At 41.3% G+C, this 22,197-nt stretch overlaps 1 protein-coding gene across 1 annotated transcript in view; it reads right to left on the bottom strand.

The window, feature by feature from the left end:
* Positions 1 to 22,197, bottom strand: part of Cep164 (centrosomal protein 164) — a 64,796-nt gene that overhangs the window by 30,065 nt on the left and 12,534 nt on the right. The window contains exons 4-7 of the mRNA XM_026396335.2: positions 14,132 to 14,336; positions 7,355 to 7,510; positions 6,896 to 7,030; positions 5,679 to 5,756 (exon numbers count right to left, since the gene is read on the bottom strand). Coding sequence (XP_026252120.2) covers positions 5,679 to 5,756; positions 6,896 to 7,030; positions 7,355 to 7,510; positions 14,132 to 14,336 — 574 coding nt within the window. The remainder of the gene's footprint in view (positions 1 to 5,678; positions 5,757 to 6,895; positions 7,031 to 7,354; positions 7,511 to 14,131; positions 14,337 to 22,197) is intronic.

The following is a 22,197-nucleotide window of genomic DNA, read 5'->3' as shown; positions in this document are numbered from 1 at the left end:
TTGATATAAGCAGTTTTGCTTCAACATGCTCTCTCACCATGATGTGCTGCTTCACCACAGGCCCAAAACAATAGACCCAACTGATCATGGACTGAACCCTCCAAAACTGTGAGCCAAAAAAACTTTTTTTCTTATAAATTAATTATTTCCGGTATTTTGATACAGTGCTAGAAAGCTAATTCACTCAAGTAGATAATCAAAAGGTACAAGTTTTATTGATGGTCTCGTAAAATATCTGATAAGCTCAAAAATATGACCATTGCATCAGGTCTGGCAGCCTACTGACTAGCTAAGCATGCTCTCCAAGGATGATGAATGAAAGCAGAAAAATAGAGCAGTTCACAGTACAACTTTCAAGAAAGATTGCCTAGGCTCAAATTATGGCTCCAAGCTTGCAGATGTGGTTCTTCTTAGGCAAACTGTGCTTCAGTTTCCTCTAAAACACAAGGATGCAGTACACAAGTACCTTTCTCCTAGGGTTGCCAGAAAGATTAAATTAGTTAGCACTTATGAAGTGCATTAAAGAACTTAGAACTGTGCCTGTCATATTGTCAGTATCTCCTTTATGTTAACTAATTTTATATGAAGAGATCCACGTGATCATTCACTGAGCACCCTCTATGTGCCAAACACTGTCTTGAGAAACCAAATATGACTAAGACATAGACCTGCCTGCCCTCAAGGAGCCGAGTTCACACTGAGAAAAGCAAAATACCTAAGGTGGACCTAGTTATGAGCCTATACTTCCCGAAGCAAAGAAAAGCTAGACACCAGGGTGACACTGTCACAAGCCTCAAGCCTGTCCCCAGAAGAAAAGCAGAGGGTGAAGTTGAGAAGGCAGGCACCACCCAGAACCACCCCTCCCAGCTCCCCAATTTACAAGGAATAAATCTGCCATGGTTTCTGAGCTGAACAGCGTCAAGCTAAGGCCAGGCCTTATCTACATATCCCCAGCAGCAGCCAGCACTCAGAGGAGCTCCATAACTGGCCTGTGGGGCTCCACAGACTCTAAGGAGAAAGTGCCTTAGGATGGACAAGGAGTCAGCCACTTGCTCAGTAAGTGGGGCCAATCCACCCTAGTCAGGCTCAGTCCACAATTAAGGAAGGTTCTCCTGCTCAAAGTTGGGAGTGAAACCTAGCCCCAAGAGGATTGCCTAGCAATAGACCTTGGATTAGGAGTTAGAGGAGGTGTCAGATACCAGAAGCAGCCTCTGGCCTCCAAGATGGAGTTCATACCTCCTTCCTTGGCCCACAGCCCTTCCCACCTGCTTCTCGTGATTCATCTCCAGCCACACAGCTATCCTGACTATGGATACACATCTTACTATGTCTCTATTTTGCTGGGCATCTTTTTTCTCCTGAGGATCAGACCTAGGGCATTACATTCCCAACCCTGCCCTGCAGATTTTTAATACAACCATTCTCTCTTTCTCTCCCTCTCTCCCTCCCTACCACTCACTCTCTCTATCTTCTCCTCCACCCTCTCTTTCTTACCCCTCCCAGTGTGACAAATTCACACTGGTTCTCACAGTCATCAACTCTTCCAGGAAGCCTTCCTTGTTCCCTAGGGAAGCTGACATGAGTTTTCTCTATCTTCTGCCATAATAGCTATCATAATTGCTGATTTCCTTCTGTTTCCTTCACCAGATTAGCTCCTTATTTTCCTCAGTACCTAGCTTCTGGTATATGATGAATGCTTAGGAAAGGCTATTGATTTAAATTTTTTGTTTTTATGAATGAATATGTTATACAGATGAAGGAGTTAGGCTTCTCTTCTGACTCTGCCAAATAGAGATGTTACATTTATTTGTCAAGGTCATATAGGGATTAGACTATATTTGTTATAATGCTTATAAAAAGCAAAATCACTTAACAAATGTTAACTATTAATAAACTGTCCAAATGATGAAAAAATAAGTAACCTTTCAACTGGTAGTTGGGGACATAGCTCAGTAACAGAGCACTTGCCAGGCACACACAAGGCCTTGAGTTCAATTGTCAGCACCAAATCAATCAATCAATCAATCAGGGGATATCAGATACAGATATCAGGTACAGGTAGAGATTCCCATCCTTATCTTTATTAGAGAATACAGCCAGACTATATAAGAATATTTTACCCAGGCTAGCCACCTCTCAAGCTTAAGTTGTTCAAAAGAAGATGCTCAGCTTGGGGTACTGCTCAGTGGTACAGTATGTACTTAGCAAGCAAGAGGCCCTGGGTTTAATCCTGAGCACCACCACCCCTGAAAAAAAAAAAGAAGATTTTTTTCACTTGACGGGGCTGATCTTAGTCTGCCTATCTAAAGATTAAATTTTAAAATATTAAAATAAATGATCTTGTATTCTCTGCACCCTTGTGGAATAACTACAACAAGACAGAGGTGCACCTTGAGATTGGGGAAAGCAACACATTAAACATTAGTTGCAGATTATCTAAAAATGGATGAACGAGAGTTGAGTATCACATCTGACTCCATGTTTCCTTTCATCAAATTCCTACTCCTTGGCATGACACCAGGGCCAAAGCCTGAACCCTCCAACTCTAGGCACCTGGGCAGTTTCCTCCCCTGGGCTCTGAGAGTACACAGCTTTGCCCTGAGCCCATCTGTGCTCATACTCCTTTGTCTCCTCCTGCCACAGCACCAGTTCCTTGAGTATCTTAAAGCACATTTCAAGATCTTGACATCTGCATGAAGAATGGGATGTAGAGGAGGGGGGGTGCTATAAGAACCATTCCATGAATATTTAACACCCCCCTCAAAGCCATGAGATCTCCAATGCTGCAGTCCCCTTCTTCCTGCCCAGAGCACAAATTCAGGGGCTCCTGTGATCCACACAGCACAAGATCATAAGGCAGGGGGGGTGCTCCACACCACATGCATGCATTGGCCCAGTTCTGGGGAGACCCCTGCCAAGCCAACCATCAGTCCAGTTTATTTTCCAGGTCTCATGCCCACTCAATTGAATTCTTTGCAAAGCACCCTGATATAGTTAGCACTTTCCAATCACACTGACATCATCCTGTTATTTCTAAGCCCAGGCTCCCTCCCGCTCCTTTGATCCGCTGATGGGCTTTTCATCAGCACCACATGGCCACATGGCCACATACTGCCTGCTCACCCACCCGTCTGCCTCCCTGCTCTTGCTCATACCCGTTCTCAGTGCCGGTTCCACAAACCTTTCCCTTTTGAGACTGTAATAGACTAGAAATAGGCTTAAGTTGGAAAGCAGAAGAACAGGGAGAAGGAGACAGAGAGAAAGCTGCATTCTTGCCACCCTACTGCCCTCTCATGGAATCATGAGCAAAGTGACTGCTCAGTGAGATAGGGAACTAAGACAGAAAGGAAAGTTCCATCAGAGCTGCCTGAGATGCCCAGGAGCAGGGAAAGGTGGACAGCTCCAAAGAGCCAAGAACTATAACTGAGACAAGAGTTATTTTCAAAGGACAAAGGGCAAGGCCCAGGAAGAAACAGCTCTGCCTGTCCCAAAACCCCATTTATCCTCATGGCTAATTTTCCCAACAGAAAAAGCCCTAATTCCTGCCTGAGGTTAGAACATAGGAATCCCACACACCATGTGGCAAAAAGGCCTGAATCTGTTGCCATGTTAGAGGCAAGGATGGGAGGAATGTCGAACACTGCCCACTCCACACATTTCCCCTATTATACTGCAGTGTCTATTTATATTAAAGAGGTTATTAAAAATGTTTAAAATTCCCCATTCCCCCCAAAAGGCACATATTCAACAGAAGGCAAGCTCTAAGAAATCCAGGATATGTCCAAGAAGAAAATGTCTTTTTTTGACTGACATTTGTAATCTATTATGAAGTAAAAGTTAAGTAGTCCAAGTCAAAATGAATCATGATCAGTCCACATTGAGATCTTCATTCTACTAGTTGATAGCAAGGACCAATGATCTCTTCCACTCAGAACCTGGGAAAGTCAAGGAAAGAAAAAAATATCTGTCCCAGCCCTGGACTAGTGTGGCTCATTCATTCATTCATGAATTCATTCTCTCAAATGTTGAACAAAATATACCCAAGTGCTTCCTATGTTCCAGGCAGTGGGCCAGGTGCTGAACACATAGGAATAGGATAGACTCTCCACCCTCAACTTGCTCAGTCTCTAGGAAACTATCCTTTTTCTCCAAAAGCACATTCTTCTTAAAACCTCTATTGCTATCCACAGTCATTCTCCTGCACAAAAAACTGAGCATCTCCTCGGATTCCATTAATCAGCACAGGTCTTAATGGTGAACAAGAAGAACACATAGTTGCCATGTCAAGGAAACAAGCAGATGGAAAGAACAATTTCAAAGTAGACGTGTATCAGGCTGAGGAATCAGACAAGACACTCAGAGGTACCATATTTGACAGAGTTCATTAAAGTCACAATCAAAATCTATCCAATAATACAGAATCAAAAAGCTGGGCAATTTCTGAGATAAAAGACAAAACCTAATGAGGAAAAGGGTCCTGCCAACAGGTAGAATTGGGTCACCTTGAAAGGTCCACCCACATCTTGGATCTTAGACACCAAATCGGGGCCTGCACCAGCATCTGAAACCTCCATTGGCTTGAGACAGTACACTGGCTCTCAAAGTCAGGGGAAGACTTAGAAACAATAAGGGATAACAGAGAAAGAAATTTAAATCTTTGTTAGAAGGACTATAGTTTTACTGATTGGTTTTGTGATCATTCTAATAGACTGTGGCTTGTTTGATTTTAAGGGATTTAAGATATTTAAGAGAATCACAGCCTTCAGGACAGGGGCCGCCTGTGTTTCTTCTTTGCTAGCAAAACAATAAACCTTCTTTTTTCCTTTTTCTAAAAAAAAAAAAAGATATTTAAAAGAATCTAATATACAAGACTTGTGAAAATTATAACTGATTGAGCTGAGTCTGTAGCCCATATTTAAATGTTTGGGCAAGTCTAACTTGTGGACTTCATAATTCATTGGTTGTAAAAATACTTTGAGAGTATTTAAATACTAATTATTTTAAAATTAATAAATCAGACACTAGACAAAGAACACATAGTGTGGAATATTATATTCCCAGTACAAATCTACACTGAGGTTTTTAGGTATTACAACAACATAGTGGAGTTTTGCTATTTGTTTGTTCTTTATAAAGAACATTTCCGTGGCAGCAGGGGACAGACTGCAGAGAAAAGGATTAGAATTGGGGAGGGTGCGCTTCCCATCCACACTCTGTATTTTTCAGCCCTAGAACCTTTGCTCAAGCTGTTCAGTTGCCTAGATTATTCCCTAATGTCCTCCACGTCCAAAACTCAGCTACTCTTCAAAACCCAGCTCAAATGTCATCTCATCCACCAAGGCTTTTTGATGTGCAGGAAAGTAATTTCTTCCCCTTACAGTCTATGAGACTGCACAATCTGTGAGGACAGTACACATATCTCATTTATGTGCATGTGACATATAGTGGCTAGTGAAGCACCTCATGCAGGAACATTCGACAAATGGTTGTTTTGTACATGAGTAAATGAATGGATTCCCTGTTCCCCTCATCCCTCCCCAGACCCCAGAAACCCTGGACAGGCCTGTGAAAAAACTGGTTCTCTTTCCAAACATTTACCTCATAAACAGAAGGGCTTCAGAAGGAAGAAGGGGCACACCGGGCTGAGGCATTTGCTGGTAGGGGCTTTAGACTCTTACCTCATACTCAAAGTCTCCCCCCAGGGTCCCAAGGTCCAGGTGCAGGTTCTTAAGAAGCTCACTGGAGCTTCGGATACTCTGAAAACAAAAATGATTATGGGTGGTAAGTCTAAAGTAACTGGTCAGTTGAGAGTACAGGGAATACAGAGAGAGAAGTGGGATACTGCTGAGCAGGTAAACAGTGCCCAGGCAGGACTTCAGGGGACTCAAGAGCAGGACCTCCAAGGAGGCCTCACTAAGCAGCTCTTTATCCAATGTAAGCAAAGCTCTGCACCACACAAATGGCCAAGAAGCTCCTTGTTGTTGTGCTTTCCAGATCAGATCAGAGGATTATAGGCTGGACAAGAAACAAAGCTGTAGACTGGAAATTCATTTTTATTTATTTTTAAAATAATACAGAATTACCTGGACATGGCAACACAAGCCTATAGTCCCAGCTACTCAAGAGGCTGAATCAGGAGGATCACTTAAGCCCAGAGTCCAAGACCAGCCTGGGCAACTTAGTGACATCCCATGTCAAAAACAAAACCATAGCTCAGAGATTAGCCAAATGTGGAAACAACCCATGTATTCATCAACAGATGAGTGGATAAACAAAACATGATATAAATATATGATAGATTATTATTCAGCCTTCAAAAGGAATGAAGTTCTAATATATGCTACATGAATCTTCAAAACAAACCAAGTGAAAGATGCCAGACACGAAAGGAAAAATATTCTATAATTCCACTTACACAAAATATCTAGAACAGGCAAATTCAGACAGAAAAAAGATTAGAGGTTACCAGGGGCTACAGGGAGGGGAATTGGAGTTATTGTTTAATGGATATGGAGCTTCTATTTGGGATTATGAACAAGTTCTGGAAAAGACTGTATCAATGATTGCCCAACATTGTGAAGGTATTTAACACCACTGAATCGTAATCTTAAAATGGTTAAAAAGGCAAAATTTTATGTCATACATAGTTTACCACAATAAAAAGGATTTCAAGCAAGGTGTGCAGCACAGGCTTGTGATCTCAACCATTTCGGAGGCTAAGGCAGAAGAATCACAAATTGGAGGCCAGCCTGAGTAATTTAGCAAGACACTGCCTGAAAACATAATTTTGAAAAAAAGAGCCTGGGAATGTAGCTCAGTGGTAGAGCACTAATAAGGGGGAAAGGGGGAGAATAGCACAGAGGGTTTCAAGGCCAGGGACAGGGCTTGATCATACCTGGTTGTCACTTTCCTCTTCATCCTCCTCATTGGTCTCCTCCCCTAAGCCCAAGAGGCTGAGAGCATTCCTGTCCTCATGGATGGAGCCCAAGAGGCCCTTTGTATATGCAGAAGTCTTCAGACCCTGTGGAGGCTCCAAAATAGAGAAAGAACATCAAGAAACTCACCAGGAAGACCTTCAGAATGACCCTGAAATGCCCACCCCACTGTCTATTTAGATGTCTCCAAATCAAGTCCCACCATATCCAAGAAGCTGATCTAACTCACACTACTGATTCCCCTTTCCAGCTCCTACCGCACTGGCTACATGAATTGGGAAATTAGCACTGATGGTCCCAGAGGCCATGTGCAGCTTCATACAGGCATGACTCATCTTCCTACCAGATTACGACAGGCCATCGACAGGCCACAGCTTCCACAGGAACTAAACACTCTGCAAGCCAGGGAAAGTACTCACCAGCGGGAGTTCTCCAAGCTGACCAGACTCTGCTGAGCTCCCCAGGCTCGCGCTTTGAGGTCCTCGAAGAGCAAAGGGCGGGGGATCCATGAGGCCTCGCAAAGGAGCCAGGCCCCCAAGAGGAATGTGGACTGGGGCTAACGAAGAACCCAGAGCCTGGGCAACAGAAAACATCTTATTACAAACCCAAGAAACCACGTGGCTCTGCAAGTGTCGGAGACAGATACAAAAATAAAACATCTAAATCCTGCCCGCTCAAATTTAAACCGCCTCCGCTTGGAGGCTGCTAATGAAACACAACATCCAGAAATTACCATTGTGCCAACTGTGTGAGAAATCACAGGCTGGTTTCCTGATTCTCATAACTCGAATGCCATCTCACATAAACAGTCCTCTTACATCTGGCAGATGCTGCATGGGGTTCTTCTCTCCTTTCAGAAGCCGTATAGGAAGTACGTGGGAAGGGAGCACAGAGACAAAACCCTCATCTACCAGAAGGAGAAGTCTCAACAGATAAACTTTGAAATTGATGAGTTAAGAAAAAGCAATCTCAGCATATTATTGACAAAGATGGAGGTAGACAACAGGAAAAAAGTGGTTGCCTCTGAGAGGGGGCTCTGCACATGGGAGAACTGCTGTACTTCATTATATCTTTTATTCTATTTGACTTGATCTTTTACTATAGGCATGTATTATTTTAATTAAAATAAATATTAAGTATGAGCAACAAAAGTTGAACTTTTTCCCCTCTCCACTGATGAAGAAGGTGGCTGGATGGAGCCTTGACAAGAGGCAGCAGTGGCCTAACCAGGTCCCTTCTTTTCCCTGTTCTCACGAAGGTTCATGCCAACAAGGACTGAGGAAAGTAAACTAGGCTGGAGCAAGAATGTGTGAGCCCCATGGCTACTCACAGATTCCTAGCTTATGCATCTGCAAGATTAAGAGGGTGCATGCTGTGCCTCTGAGAACATTTGTTGAACAGCTTGAATGAGATAATGAATACAAGGGGCTTTTGTGAGTGGTCTAGGGCTATAGGAACTTTAGGGAATTGCTATTATTACAGGGATTCACATATGATCAACTGGGCTTAGCAAAAGCAGAAACCAGGATACAATTTATGAAGAGCTCTTCAAGAGTCACTTCTCAAACTTAAAGTGTATGAAACAAAGCAGAAATTCCATTCCTTTCTAATCCCACAGGGACTGAAAGAAAAAAGAGAACCCAGAGACGGGCAGGCTGAGGAAGTTCAGATCTACCATCTTTTTGGCAACAGCCTCAGCACAGGGGCCAGGCTACCGTACAGGTCCTAGCAGGGCCTATTTCTGCACAGGGAAGGTTATCAGATACTCAGCACGAAATGAGGTGAGAATCACTCCTAAGCCTCTGTAGCTCCCCCATCATAAGATCTGCTATAGAAGATCTTTGTTAGAGAAAAAAGAAGCTGATCATCATAGAATTAGCCAACAATGCTGGAGCACCAGGTATTGGTGAGGCCAAGAACCCTGCCCAAAGTCACAGGGCCACAGAGGAGCAGAGATGGGACTAGAACCCAGTGTTATCTTTAAGACAGTATTTTGTACCACCTTTTGACTCTGGCAGAAAAGAGGCCCAGGAAAGCTTCTCTGAGTGAATTATGAGCAAACGGGACCTGCTCCTCCTGCCATTAGTCCCTCAACCAGCTCCAGCATATCAGCAAGTGAAATTCTTCCTACACTGTATTTATGGAAAATTACAGACTCCTAACATGGTTAATTTGCTAACGTGCTGGGGGCTCGAGGGAGGGAGACGGGCATGCTGAGGGCTTTGTTCTCCCAGGCCTTTACTAAATCAGTGGTTAGCAGGGAAATTATACATTCCTGGCTCCTCGCTGATCATCTTCTATAGATAGCCATTAACTCTGGAGTATGGAGCCATGCATGGCATTGTCCTTCAGAGCAGATAAACTCATTGCCATCGGGCTAATTAAAACTTTCAGGATAATCTGCAGCCTATCCGATATTTATAGTGCTGTAGTAGTTATTAGAGCTAACAGAGAACCAGTGCATGCCAGCAATTAGGAACCAAAGGGAACAACTGGGTAAAGCCACATCTGGGCCACAGCAAAATAGCCAAGGAAATTCAGATTGATACCCACGGTCTCTGATCCAATTGGACCTCTTTATGAAAAATATGATGACTCTTTAAAGGGACAAAGGGTCAGAAAGAGAGGGCAAGCCCAGCCCTTTGGTAATTCCTTAGGTAAGAAAGTAACGTCATAAACAGGATCTGCACAAGCCTAACTCAGGTTAGTCAAGTAGTATTCTGGGCACTCTGGGAGACAAGGAGCAGAAGCAGCTCACCATATGGTAGGAGATCATGGGCTTGAGTTCTTCATGAGAATATTAACTCTCCAGCTCTGTATGCTGCCAAGAAGGCACAAGTTCAGAGCTCTGAGGTGAGGTGCCTACTGGGGAGCATCCCTCTCTAGAATCAGCTGATAAGAAAGGCTTCCCAAATCACAGGAGGTCCTATATCCTGTGCAGAGTCAGGATCAGTACCACCTTGCCCACCCCAGAACATACCACCTTCACAGCATGTGAACAATCAAGAATTACAGCTATATCCAGGGAAGGGAAGTCACACATTCCCTCAGCCCTATTTTGCAAGGGAGTGTTAGGGTTAAAGAAATGTGAGGGCTGGGGTTGTGGCTCAGTGATAGAGCACTTACCTAGCATGCATGAGACATTGCATAAAAGTGAAATGCATGTGATGCCAAAAAACAGCCATCTGGGTAATTAAGGGACCAAGAATTACCAAGGAGAGTGAGGGACAGGAAAGCAGACCTGAGGGATACGGTAAGGCGATGACTCCACCTGCTCCCTCCCTGATAAGTTCACAGAGGCCTCAGGCCTCAGGCCATTCTAAGAAGCCTACCTGGTTGAGAAGCTGCATCTTGCCTGGCTCTGCAGCAGACCCTCTGCTGGGATTCAGCTCGACTAGCCCTTGCCTGAAGGGGCTGCTGTTTGGCTGGCAATGGGCTTGCTGAGGGGCCTCCTGCTCAGCTGGACCAAGGGCTAACTCCTGAGGATGTTCCAGCAGCTCTGGCCCCCAAACCAGAAACCTTGAGTCCCTCTCCATGGTTCTGATGGCCTCTTGCTCACCCTCACTAGACATCCTGGAAGACTCAGCAGCCATGCAACAGACCATGCTGGCGATGTCTTTGCTTGGCATTTCCTGCATGCTTTCAGGCAGCTCCAGGCCTTCTAGTCGCCTAGAGATCTTGGCCATCTGAAGGATGTGCTGGTAGAACCTCTGATCCTCAGAGTAGTCGTCACTCTCTGACTGCTCTTCAGCAGAGCTCTGCATGTGGGACAACTGGGGCACCATGTATGGGAAGGCGTGTTGATCTCTGAGCCCAGGGCCTCCCTGACCCATACCTGGCACAGATCCACGGGAGCTCTGTAGGTCCCAAGGGAAGTTGTTTACCTCACCCAGGATCTGAGAGCCAAGATGCAAGGCCAGGTTGCTGCTGCAGCCACTGATGCTCTCCACATCAGCCCCAGATACACTCGCCTTCCTATCTTCACTGGGGGGCTCTGGAGACCCTGCAGGGTATCTCTTCTCACTGGTAGGAGCCCCAATAAGGGTGTTCTGGGCTGCTTCTGATGTCCCAGTATCAGGTGGTATTATGAAGAGTCCCTGCAGTAGAGTTTTGGCTGAGGACCCTCGAGCCTCAGGAATACTGGTCTCTGTTTCCTTGCAGCTCCCTGGGGTATCCTTGTTGACAAGCTTGGAGACTTGTCCCATCCACAGTCCTGGGGACTCTCTCTTTCGCCTCCCCGTGCCCAGGCTCCCACCTTCCCCAGGAACTCCCTGCCAGTTCAGGTCTTTAGCTGGGCTGTTATCTAATAAAAAGAGATTATTATTTCTCATAGGCAGCATATGGTCAGAAGAACACTGGGACAGGGAGGATTCTTCCTCAGGGGATAGTAAGGGAATGGGGCTCTGACCCTTGTCCCCTGCAGGGCCAGTGGAGCTCAGTGTGGTTATGCTGTGGCTGTGCTGCTCCCCTTTTAGCTGTGAGTCCTTGATGGCTTCAGAAAGCTTAGAGTGGACAGGGGTCTGGCTCCTGCTTTCTAACACATCCTGCCCATTCCAGAGGGGTCCAGTGTTCTGAGGGCACAGGGCACCAGGTTTCTGCTGTCTGGTCCTCATTTCCAGCTCTTCTATTTCAGGGTCTGAAAACCCCAGGTAGATTTTCTCTGTTGCCTTCTGGGGTGTCTCCAGACCCTGTTGATGAGCTAATTCTGTCCTGCATTGCGCTGGAGCCCTGCCTAAGATTTTCTCCACATCGGCAAAGATCTGGTGGGTTCGGGAAGCTTGATTTTTGGAGAGTGGCTGCAGTTTGCTGGGGAAGGCACCCATGAGAGGCCGAGGGGTGTCACCCAGCATGTATGGGCTCTTCCCTTTCTTAAAGGAGCCCTCACTTCTAGCCTGCATCTCTTGGTCTAGGTCCAAATCAGCAAGCCCAGGAGCTGGGAGAGGGGATGGGCCACGAAGAAAGGAGGAAGAAGGTAGAAGTCCCTGATCAGGCTGTATTTCCTAAATGGATATATAAACATGCAGAGAAAACTAAGACAAAGCACTTCTGATTTATACTTGCTACTTCAGCCCTTGCTAAGCACTTAGCACAAAACCACCCTCCATTTAAAGTAAAGCAGAAATCAAAAGAGGGAAGAAAAACTAAAAACTCCTTTGGGCTGAAAATGTTGTTTTCTGGGCTCCAGTTTTCTTCTTTACACAGAGCAGGCTGGACTAAATCAATGTCTTCCTGCAAACCATAATCCATGGAACCTGAGGGACTCAGCACAGGCAGGGCTCTATAAAGTATGCATGTGACAAAGAAAAGGCATCACCCAGACCTACATTCCCAAATTCAACCAGAGCAGCTTCACTTCTTTTTTGATAAGCTGAACCTCTATAGAGAACTGATTTGAAAACAGGGCTTTACTATTAACAAAACTCTGAAAATCACCAGCCAGGTTATCTCCAAGATGCAATCTAGCTCTCAAGTTCTGTGATTGGTTAATTTTATAAAATCTGCCAAAGACGTCTAGAAATTGCCTAAGTGGGAAAGAAGGGGAGAAACAACCAGTGCCCTGAACCCTGGAAACTCAGTCCAGTGAGATACTCAGAAAGTCATAGAAAAAACCCTGAAAAATAACCACTCTCTGCTAACATTCGCACCAAACACACCCAGCTAAGAGTGCACACATCCAGAGGGCCCAAGCCACCTAAGTCTGGGTTGCCCACCAAGTCTGTCCCCTAGACAAGCTTGAGGTGCCTGTCCTGAGCCCTAAGAATCAGACTGATGGTTCATGGCTGTCCAGTCATCCTCATTTCCTGAAATCACAGTAGGAGCTCTTTTTAACAGAGAGCTCCAGGAATTCAGACACACACCCAGGACTCAGTCTGTCACCAAGCCTCTTCCCCAGAACCCACACTATATTCCCTGTCCCACCTTCAGTCATGTCAGCACCTGCAGGATGTCTAATTATCATTTCAAATAATTTCACGAAAGTAAAAACCTACTTTTTGCCTCTCAAACATATGATTTTTAAATTCAACCTATTTGGAAATTAACTGTCCTCTTCTATCTAGAGAAATGAACTTGTTATCTAGTTTCTCAGAACCACGAGTGATATGTGGGAGAGGGGATAATCAACAAAGCTTGAACATGATAAAGAAGCTAAATTAATCAGCAACTGTACAGCACCAGAATTGACACCATAGGAAAGAAAACAAGGCTGGGAGTGTGACTCAGTGGTAGAGTCCTTGCCTAGCATGCATACAAAAAAAAAAAAAAAAAAGATGAAAATCTTCATGGAGAAGTAAGCACCAGACTTTGGCAGAAAATAAAAACTATAAACAATAGGACAAAACAACTGGAACACAGAGAAAGTTGGAAAAATATTCTTGGTTCTCCTCATTTGGCTGAACTGAGTTTCCATGAGCCTTCCTTCCTCAATGTGCCCACAGGTTCCGGGCATGGGTAAAGGAAGAAGGCCCAGTGGCAGCACCAATAGCAGACAGGGAGGGCTCAGGTCTCACTCCTGTAAAGCTCCAATTCCATTCCTCTCCCTATAAAACAAGGGTAATAACTTCTGCCTCATAAGTTCAGACACGCTGCAGAGACAAATAAAACAACAATGGATAAGAGCACTTTGAACTCAGCACAAAAGCTACTCAAGACCACGGTGATCAAACTGCAATTAAATTTGTTACCCACCACTAACCAAAGACACCAAGAAAAAAAGCAAGCCATAAATGCAAAAAAGCACAAAGCTTTGCTTCTGAATCTTGAAGGTACTGGTATTCTGATAACTTAACTCACACCACTTGAAGACAAATGATGAGCCCACACTAGAAAAGCTTGACTCTGCATGAAGAGAAAGCACTCACTTGTCTAGGCCCACTGGCTTCTATCAATTGTCCCCCATCCCCACTTTCCAAAGCGGCAGATGCCATCACCTCTTAGACTACCGGAAAACGACAACAATATATGGCAGAGCAGGCACTCTCATCAGTCTCATTATGTAACCCAGGTTCCCATGGAAAGGGAAAGAATTGTTTAAAGATAGTAATGACTGCTAGAAGCTGAAAAAAAATTAGAAGATGTAGCATCAAGAATGTATTGTTATTGTTGTTTTTCACCTCTTGGCTGAAGACAACTACAGGCTCCCCCTATCCCCTCAGTTCAACCCTGGCCTCTCTAGAAGCTGGCACCCACTGACTCACCAGGGGACTTTGGGAGGTCTCTTTGTCCTTCTTTTCTTTCTTTTCCTTTTTCTTTTTCTTGTCTTTCTTCTTAATGGCCCCAGAAGTTGACAGCTTCCCTCGCTCTTGGATCACCAAGTTCCGATAGTGCTCATCACACGGATGGTCCCACATGGACTGCCCATTGGCAAAGTTGAAATAATAAATATCACCTGTGATGTCCTGGCTGGGGATGAGCAGAATTCAGAAGTTAGTCCCTGCTCAGGGCCAAGGCTACTTAGGACAAAAAGAAAAGAAAAAAAGAAGAAGAAGAAGAAGAAAAGGGGCAGGAGGAAGAGAAGAAGGAAAGCAGGGAGATAGGAGGGAAAAGAATGAACACAAAATTGAAGGGCGAAGGGCACCATTGGCTAAGATTAAGGAGTTCACTTAGATATAGAACAATGGACTGAAATACTGAAGGATTTCTCTAGATGAAGACATATAATCACTGTAGTTCCAGGAAATTAATATTAGACTGGAGTAGAAATGAACTTGGTTTTAGTTAGATGGAGAAATATAAACATTATGAAACCTAAGAATAGAGTAGACCTTGTTTAATATTTAATAAGAGTATGAAGAAGAAAAATGTGAAAGCTCTGATTTTGTAGAAGATTCTAAACTCACAAGAAGTGATAACCCAAGGTAGCGGGGAACCCAATAGAAGAAAATAAAGGAAGAGAATCTGTTTCAACATGGACAAGTCCAAAATAAATCAAAATGAATGGTTTATTTTGGACTTGTCCATGTTGAAACAGATTAATAATTAACAATAATCTATTAGTACAGCGAACAGGAAAAAGAATCCCATCCCCAATAACAATCTAAAAGATAAAATACACAGGAATGAGTATAAACCGTGTAAAATCTTTACAAAGCTTTACTGAAAAAGGAAAAACAATTGTCCCTAAAAGATTCAAATCTATAAAGATGCCAATTATCTCTAATTAATATATGAATCCAATACAATCCCAATAAGGCTCCTTATGAATTTGACAAGTTGAATCTTTAATTCAAATAAAAGGGAACATTTTCCAGAAATAGACAGGGAAATATCAGGGGTACTATGGTCTGGATGTATATTGTCCCTGGAAAGTTCAAGAGTTGGAAATTTGGTCCCCAGTGTGGTGATACTGAGAGGTGGTTGAACTTTTCAGAGATGGGGCCTAGTGGAAGAGGGTTACATCACTGGAGCAACTTTCCTTAGAAGGCATTAAGTTAGTTTTCATGGGATCCCTGAGCTGGTATGAGACACCCAGCCTCAGGTATTTCATTATAGTAATAGAAACAGACTAATAACAGAAAATTGACACTGAGAGTTAGGGTCATTGCATAACTGATTTTTTTTTTTTTAACTTGGTAATAGGCAAGAAACAGGCTTAAAAAAAGCCTAGAATGCTATAAGACAGTGTTATGGTTCTAGCATCAGATGGAAATGATGATCCAAATGGAAATGGTAGTAAAGGCCATTATTGTTACACAGATACAAAAAAAACTTGGATGCAATGTGTCCATCCATGCCCTAAAGCTTTATGAAAGGCCAAATTTAAGAATGACAGACTAATTTATCTGGCAGATTTTGGATTGGCAATTTTTTAATTGATAATATTTATACATGAATACTAAAATGTGTTATTGGAAGGACTGCTAAATTTTAATTAATAATATGAACATGCTAAACAAGCACTCTACTATGAATTACATCCCTAGCTCCAGAAATTTCTTTGAAAGAAACATACAAAACTTCAAGCAACATGCTTAGCTAAACTGCAGGAAATAGATGACATTTCCCTGCCAACAAAGATAAAAATGGGACTAATATATAATACAACAACAAAAATTTTTTTTTCAAACTCAACCAGAAAGAAAAATTCTCAGGTGCAAGAAACAGAAACCCAGAAGCCCAAGTAATAAATATAGAACTGAGAAGCCAACATTGGTATCTGATTTGGATATAGGTCCCAGGAAATTGGAGTTTAATGTTAATTTAGGGACAGAAATGTGGCCTTAAGTCTTGATTAATTTGGTAATTAGAACTGGGACCCTTGCATGTGTCTGGGGCTCTTAAGAACACTAACTCCACAAAAAAAAAAAACAGTAGGTCATGGAAGTAGCAAATGAGTATGGGGCTCACTCCAGGATCTAGACAGACAGAGAAGATCTTATGACAAATTGAAACTTCAGGACATATAAACATAGAGTCCAAAACATGCCAAGTCAGGAAATTAATACAAAACTTTAGTCTTAAACTACTGAAAAACCCCTGGGAGAAGCAATTGTGAAGGCACTCAAAAGTGAGGAAGGAGACTCTCACAGAAAATAATTCCCATATGAAATAAATTCACAAAATTCACAATAAAAATTACAAACCATGTGAGGAAAGAGTTCAACATGAGGGAAAATCAGAAGATACAATAATAAGAAGAATCAGTGTATCATATAACTAGGACAATCAAAAGAAAACTAAAAATAACATTTAAAATTATTATAGTGGGCTGGGGACATAACTTAGTAGTAGAGTGTGTGCTTAGCATGTACAAGGTCCTATGTTTAATTCCCAGCACTGAAAAAAAAAATTATGACAAGGATAAAAGGGGTGGAATTCATAATGAAAGAAAAGAATTCTAAAGAAAAAAAGTAAGTTAAACAATAGATTTGGTACAAAAGAAAAAAAAACAATGAATTATAAAATATACCTAAGGAAACCCAGAATGCAATATGGGAGATAAAGAAATTCTTAAAATGAGAAGTTAAGAAACATGGAGTATAAAATATGAAGGTTCAACCCCCAAAAAAGCTGATTTTGAGAAAATTAATACAACTTGCAAACTTCTAAAAAATTCAAGAAGAAAAGAGATGACAAAAATCAGGAATGAAAGGGGAAGTAACTACAGAGTCAGTAGAGATTCTAAAACCATATCAGGAAATTAAGAACTGATGATATAAAGTTTAAAACCTACACCAAAAAGACAATTTCCCAGAATAAAAAAGAGGTTACCAAAATTGACTCAAGAAAGCCAGAATCGGCCCATAGCCATTAAAATATTGAATTGTCAAACTTTATACATACACAAACACACACACACACACACACACACACACACACACACAGGCCCAAAATGAGTTTTACCAAATCTTCAAACAAATAACCCTATCCTATTGCGGGGGGTGGGGGGGTGGAGGATACAATCATACATTGCTGGTGGAACTGCAAATTGGTATAACCGCTCTAGAAAGCAATATGGAGATTCCTCAGAAAACTCGGAATAGAACCACCATTTGACCAGTGATCCCACTCCTTGTTATATACCAAAAGGATCTAAAATCAGCATACTACAGTGACCCAGCCACATCAATGATTATAGCAGCTCAATTCACAATAGCTAAGCTATGGAACCAACCTAGGTGCCCTTCAACAAATGAATGGATAAAGAATTTGTGAAAAAAAAAATATATATATATATATCATCACATTGTGTGATATATACACACAATAAAATATTCTTCAGTGGGTGGGGTTGTAGCTCAGTGGTAGAGTGCTTGCCTCACATGTGGAAGGAACTGGGTTCGATCCTCAGCACCACATAAATATAAAATAAAGGTATTGTGTGCATCTAAGACTAAAAAAAAAAAAAGTTAAAAAAAATATTATTCAGGGCTGGGGATGTGGCTCAAGCAGTAGCGCGCTCGCCTGGCATGCGTGCGGCCCGGGTTCGATCCTCAGCACCACATACCAACAAAGATGTTGTGTCCGCCGAGAACTAAAAAATAAATATTAAAAAATTCTCTCTCTCTCTCTAAAAAAAAAAAAAAATATTATTCAGCCATAAAAAAGAATGACTTTATGATTTCTGCTGGTAAATGCATGAATCTGGAGACTATCAGGCTAAGTGAAACAAGCCAATCCTGAAAAACCAAAGGTCAAATGTTCTCTTTGATATGTGGATGCTAACACACAACAAGAGGAGGAGGGGAAGAGTAGAAGTTCAATGGATTAGACAAAGGGAAATGAAGGGAAAGGAAGGGGGAATGGGAATAGAAAAGATAATAGAATGAATCTGACTTTACTTTCCTATGTTCACATATGAATACATCACCAATGAAACTCACATATAACCACAAGAATGGAATCCTAATTAGAATAAGTTATACTCCATGTATGTATAATATGTCAAAATACACCCTGTCGTGTATATCAAAAAAGAATAGAAAAACAAACTTAAAAATAAGCCTATCCTAGGGGCCTGGGTTGTAGTTCAGTAGTAGAGTGTTTGCCTAGCATTCATAAGGCACTGGGTTAGATCCGGAGCACCACATAAAAAAAAAAAAACAAATAAAATAAAGGTGTCGTGTCCATCTACAACTAAAAACAAATATTAAAAAAAAAAAAAAAAGCCTATCCTAAACAAACTATTCCAATAAAGAAAAATCAGGAAACTCTCCCTGAATCATGTTTTAAGGCAAAAACACCTTGATAATCAGAAAGAGTCAATACAATAAATATATGGTTAATCTGTTATAAACATAACTGCAAAAATTATAAATAAAATACTAGCAAACTAAATCCAACACTACCTAAAACTGGCGTTCTATGACCTATTAGGATTTATTCTGGAAATTTCAAGATGTTCTAACATTAGAAAATATACTAATGTTGTTCACCACATTAATAGATTATGGGAGCAGTGTGCAGTATAATTATACCTATAATCCCAGCAACTCAGGAGGCATCACCACACCTGGCCTTATTTCGTATTTAATTTAGAAACAGGGTCTCAGTGAGTTGCTTAGTACCTCGCTCTTACTAAGGGTAGCTTTGAACTCACGATCTTCCTGCCTCAGCCTCCCAAGCAGCTTCGAGCAACTTAGCAAGACCACAGCAACTTAGTGAGATCTTGTCTTAAAAAAAAAAAAAATTATTAAAGGCTGGAGATGTAGCTCAGTGGTAAAAAGTACCTCTGGGGTTCAATTCCCAGCACCCCAAAAAAAATTAAAGATCATATAGAAAAGACTAGCCTTAACAAAATATTAACTCATATAACCATGACAATTAAAACAGTGTGTTACCCCTAAGAAATTAGAAAAAGAGCAAATTAAACCCAAAATAAATCAAAGAAAGGAAATAATAAAGATTCCATGAAAAATCAATGAAATAGGAAGAAAAAAAAACTGTGAAATTCATGTAACCAAAGGCTAGTTCTTTGAGAAATCAACAAGATATATAAACCTCTATCCAGAGTAATCAGAGATAAAGTATACAAATAACCAGTATCAAGAATGATAGGGGAGCTGGGGAAATAGCTCAGCAGGAGAGTACTTGCCTAGCATGCACAAAGCCCTGGGCTGATCTGTACCACCAAAAAAACAAATAGATGAGAGAAAAAAATTCCTTGGAAGACACAAGATACCAAAGCTCATTCAAGAAGAAATGTACTGAATAATCCTATATCTATTAAAGAATATGCATTTTTAGTTTAAAATTTTCTCATAAAGAAAACTACAGGCCCAGATGATTTCACTGGTAAATTCTCCCAAAAATTAAAGAAGAAAAAAATACCAATCCTACTGAAATGTGTCCTGAAAACTGAAGAGGAAGAAATTCATAAATCATTCTTAGAACCCAGTATTAACCTATACTAAAATAAGACAGATATTAGGAAAAAAATGATACTATACACTAATTTTCCCCATGGACATAGATGGAACAATACCTAATGAAATTTTACAAAGTCAAATTCAATAAAATATAAAAAGAGTAATATATCATGACCAAGTAGAGTTTATCCAGGAATATAAGGTTATTTAAACATTCAAAAATAAATCAGTATAATTGACTATATGAACAGACAGAAAAGAAAACTATGTGATCTTATCATTTAATAAAATCTACCACCATTCATCCATTCCTGTTTTAAGCTCTCAGTATGCTAGGAATAGAGGGAAACTTTCTCATCCTGACAATGAGCATTTCCAAGAAGCCTACAGCTAACATCTACTTAATGATGAAAGACTGAATGCTTTCCCCTTAAGAGCAGGAAAAAGGCAAAGATGTCCTCTGTCACCATTTCTATTTAATTATATAGAAGGCTCAAGTCAGTGTAGTAAGGTAAAAAATAGAAATAAAGGCTAATCAGATAAGAAAGGAAGAAGGGAAAATGTCTTTATTCCCAGAAGACATGATCATCTCTTCGGAAAATCCTATGGAATCTAAAAGCGACTAGACTTGACATAATTGAGTTTAGTAGGTTGCACACCACAAGATCAATACACAAAAACCAATTTTATTCATATAAAAAAGCAATGAACAACCAGAAATTGAAAATATACCACTTATAGAAGCATCAAAAATATAAACTCAGACATAAATCTGATAAGATAGGCAAGACATGTACAAAAATCTACAAAACATTTCTTACAGATATTAAAGAAAACCGAAATAAAGGAAAACAGACCATTTCATGGGTTGAAAGATCCAATATTGCTCAAGATGTCAGTTGTCCCCAAACTGATTGATACATAATCCCAATCAAAATCCTACCAAGAAACTGACAAGCTGATTCTAAAATTCATTTGGAAATGCAAAGGACCTAGAATATCACTTTGAAAATGGAGAACAAAGTTGAAAGATTTACCCTAAATGATTTTGAGAGTTATTATAAAGCTATACTAATCAAGATAGAATAGTGCTGAGCAAGGTGGCGCATGCCTGTAATCCCAGTGGCTCGGAGGCTAAGGTAGGAAGATCGGAAAGTTCAGCAAAAGTGAGGCACTAAACAACTCAGTGAGACCCTGTCTCTAAATAAAAAACAAAATAGGACGTGGCTCAGTGGTCAAGTGCCTCTGAGTTCAATCCTGGTACTCCCCTCCCGGCCCACCAAAAAAAAAGAATAGTAGTTGTGTAAAAACAAGACAAATAGATCAATGGAAGAGATCAGAAATTTCAGAAAAAGATGCTCCTATACATGGTCACTCTAAAAAAATCTCTAAATGTCCTTCAATATTAAAGTAATTAACTAAATCAAGACTTTTTAAAAAACGTGATACAGCTGAGTAGCGAATATAGCTCAGTGACAGAATGCTTGCCTAGCATATGCAAAGCCATGGGTTCGACCCCAAGCACCACAGGGCTTGGGAAAGTAGAATACCTACACAGCCAATAAAAAAAGTAGACCTACATGAATTGACATAGAAGAGCAGAGTATATAACACTTAGGTTTAAAAAAAAAATGTGTGGGGTGTGTGGATTTTAGAAGGTGTGGAAGGGGAGCTGGGGGTGGAGAGAACTGAAAAGTCTGGAAGGAATTACCAGTTAATAGTCATGACCTTGAGAAAGGGAGAAGATGACATGTATGAATTATTTTAAAAAATGAAAAACAATTCATGTTCCCCCTATAGCACAATGAAAACTGACAACCCTGGCAAGTACATGAAAGCAAGTGGCCCAAAGTCTGGCACACAGATGGCTCTTAACCAGTAACAGTTTCCTACCTTCCCTCAGACTGGGTATTGGAAACAACACAAAACACTATCCTATAAGGTTATCCTATAAATACAATCATGAGTCCTCAGCACTTGGAATACTGTGTGAAGTGCTGACAGATTTCCTAAAAGAAAGATGTCATGAAAAACTGGAGAAAGTCCAATGAGAGGCAGCTAAAAAGATCAAGAGAACAAGAAGGCTGCCATGTGAAGAAAAGCTAAAAGGATTACAATCCTTCAGCCGAGAAGAGTAATGCAACAATTGCCATTTTGGAGTATAGCCAACGCATTAAATGATATGGGTAAGAACAAGATGATTACACCTTATCTCCCAAATTGCACCTTACCCGCTGAGAGGGGAGCCCCCTAAGACATCTGAGCACTAGTTTGGGACAATCATAGGAAAATCCACTCTAAGGTAGGAAGTAAACTTATGGCACTCACTTCAGGGAGACAACTTATGAGCTCTGTGCATGTAATAAGGAAAAGAAACTAAAGAAGACAGAGCAGACATATAGCACAGGAAACAGTGTCACTGTGAGTGGTGGTAGTGCAGTCCTCTGGAGAAAGAG

This window comes from Urocitellus parryii, chromosome 4 (assembly GCF_045843805.1).
Source record: "Urocitellus parryii isolate mUroPar1 chromosome 4, mUroPar1.hap1, whole genome shotgun sequence".
In the NCBI taxonomy this organism is placed as follows: domain Eukaryota; kingdom Metazoa; phylum Chordata; class Mammalia; order Rodentia; family Sciuridae; genus Urocitellus; species Urocitellus parryii.
This window is presented reverse-complemented; position numbering and strand designations above follow the sequence as displayed.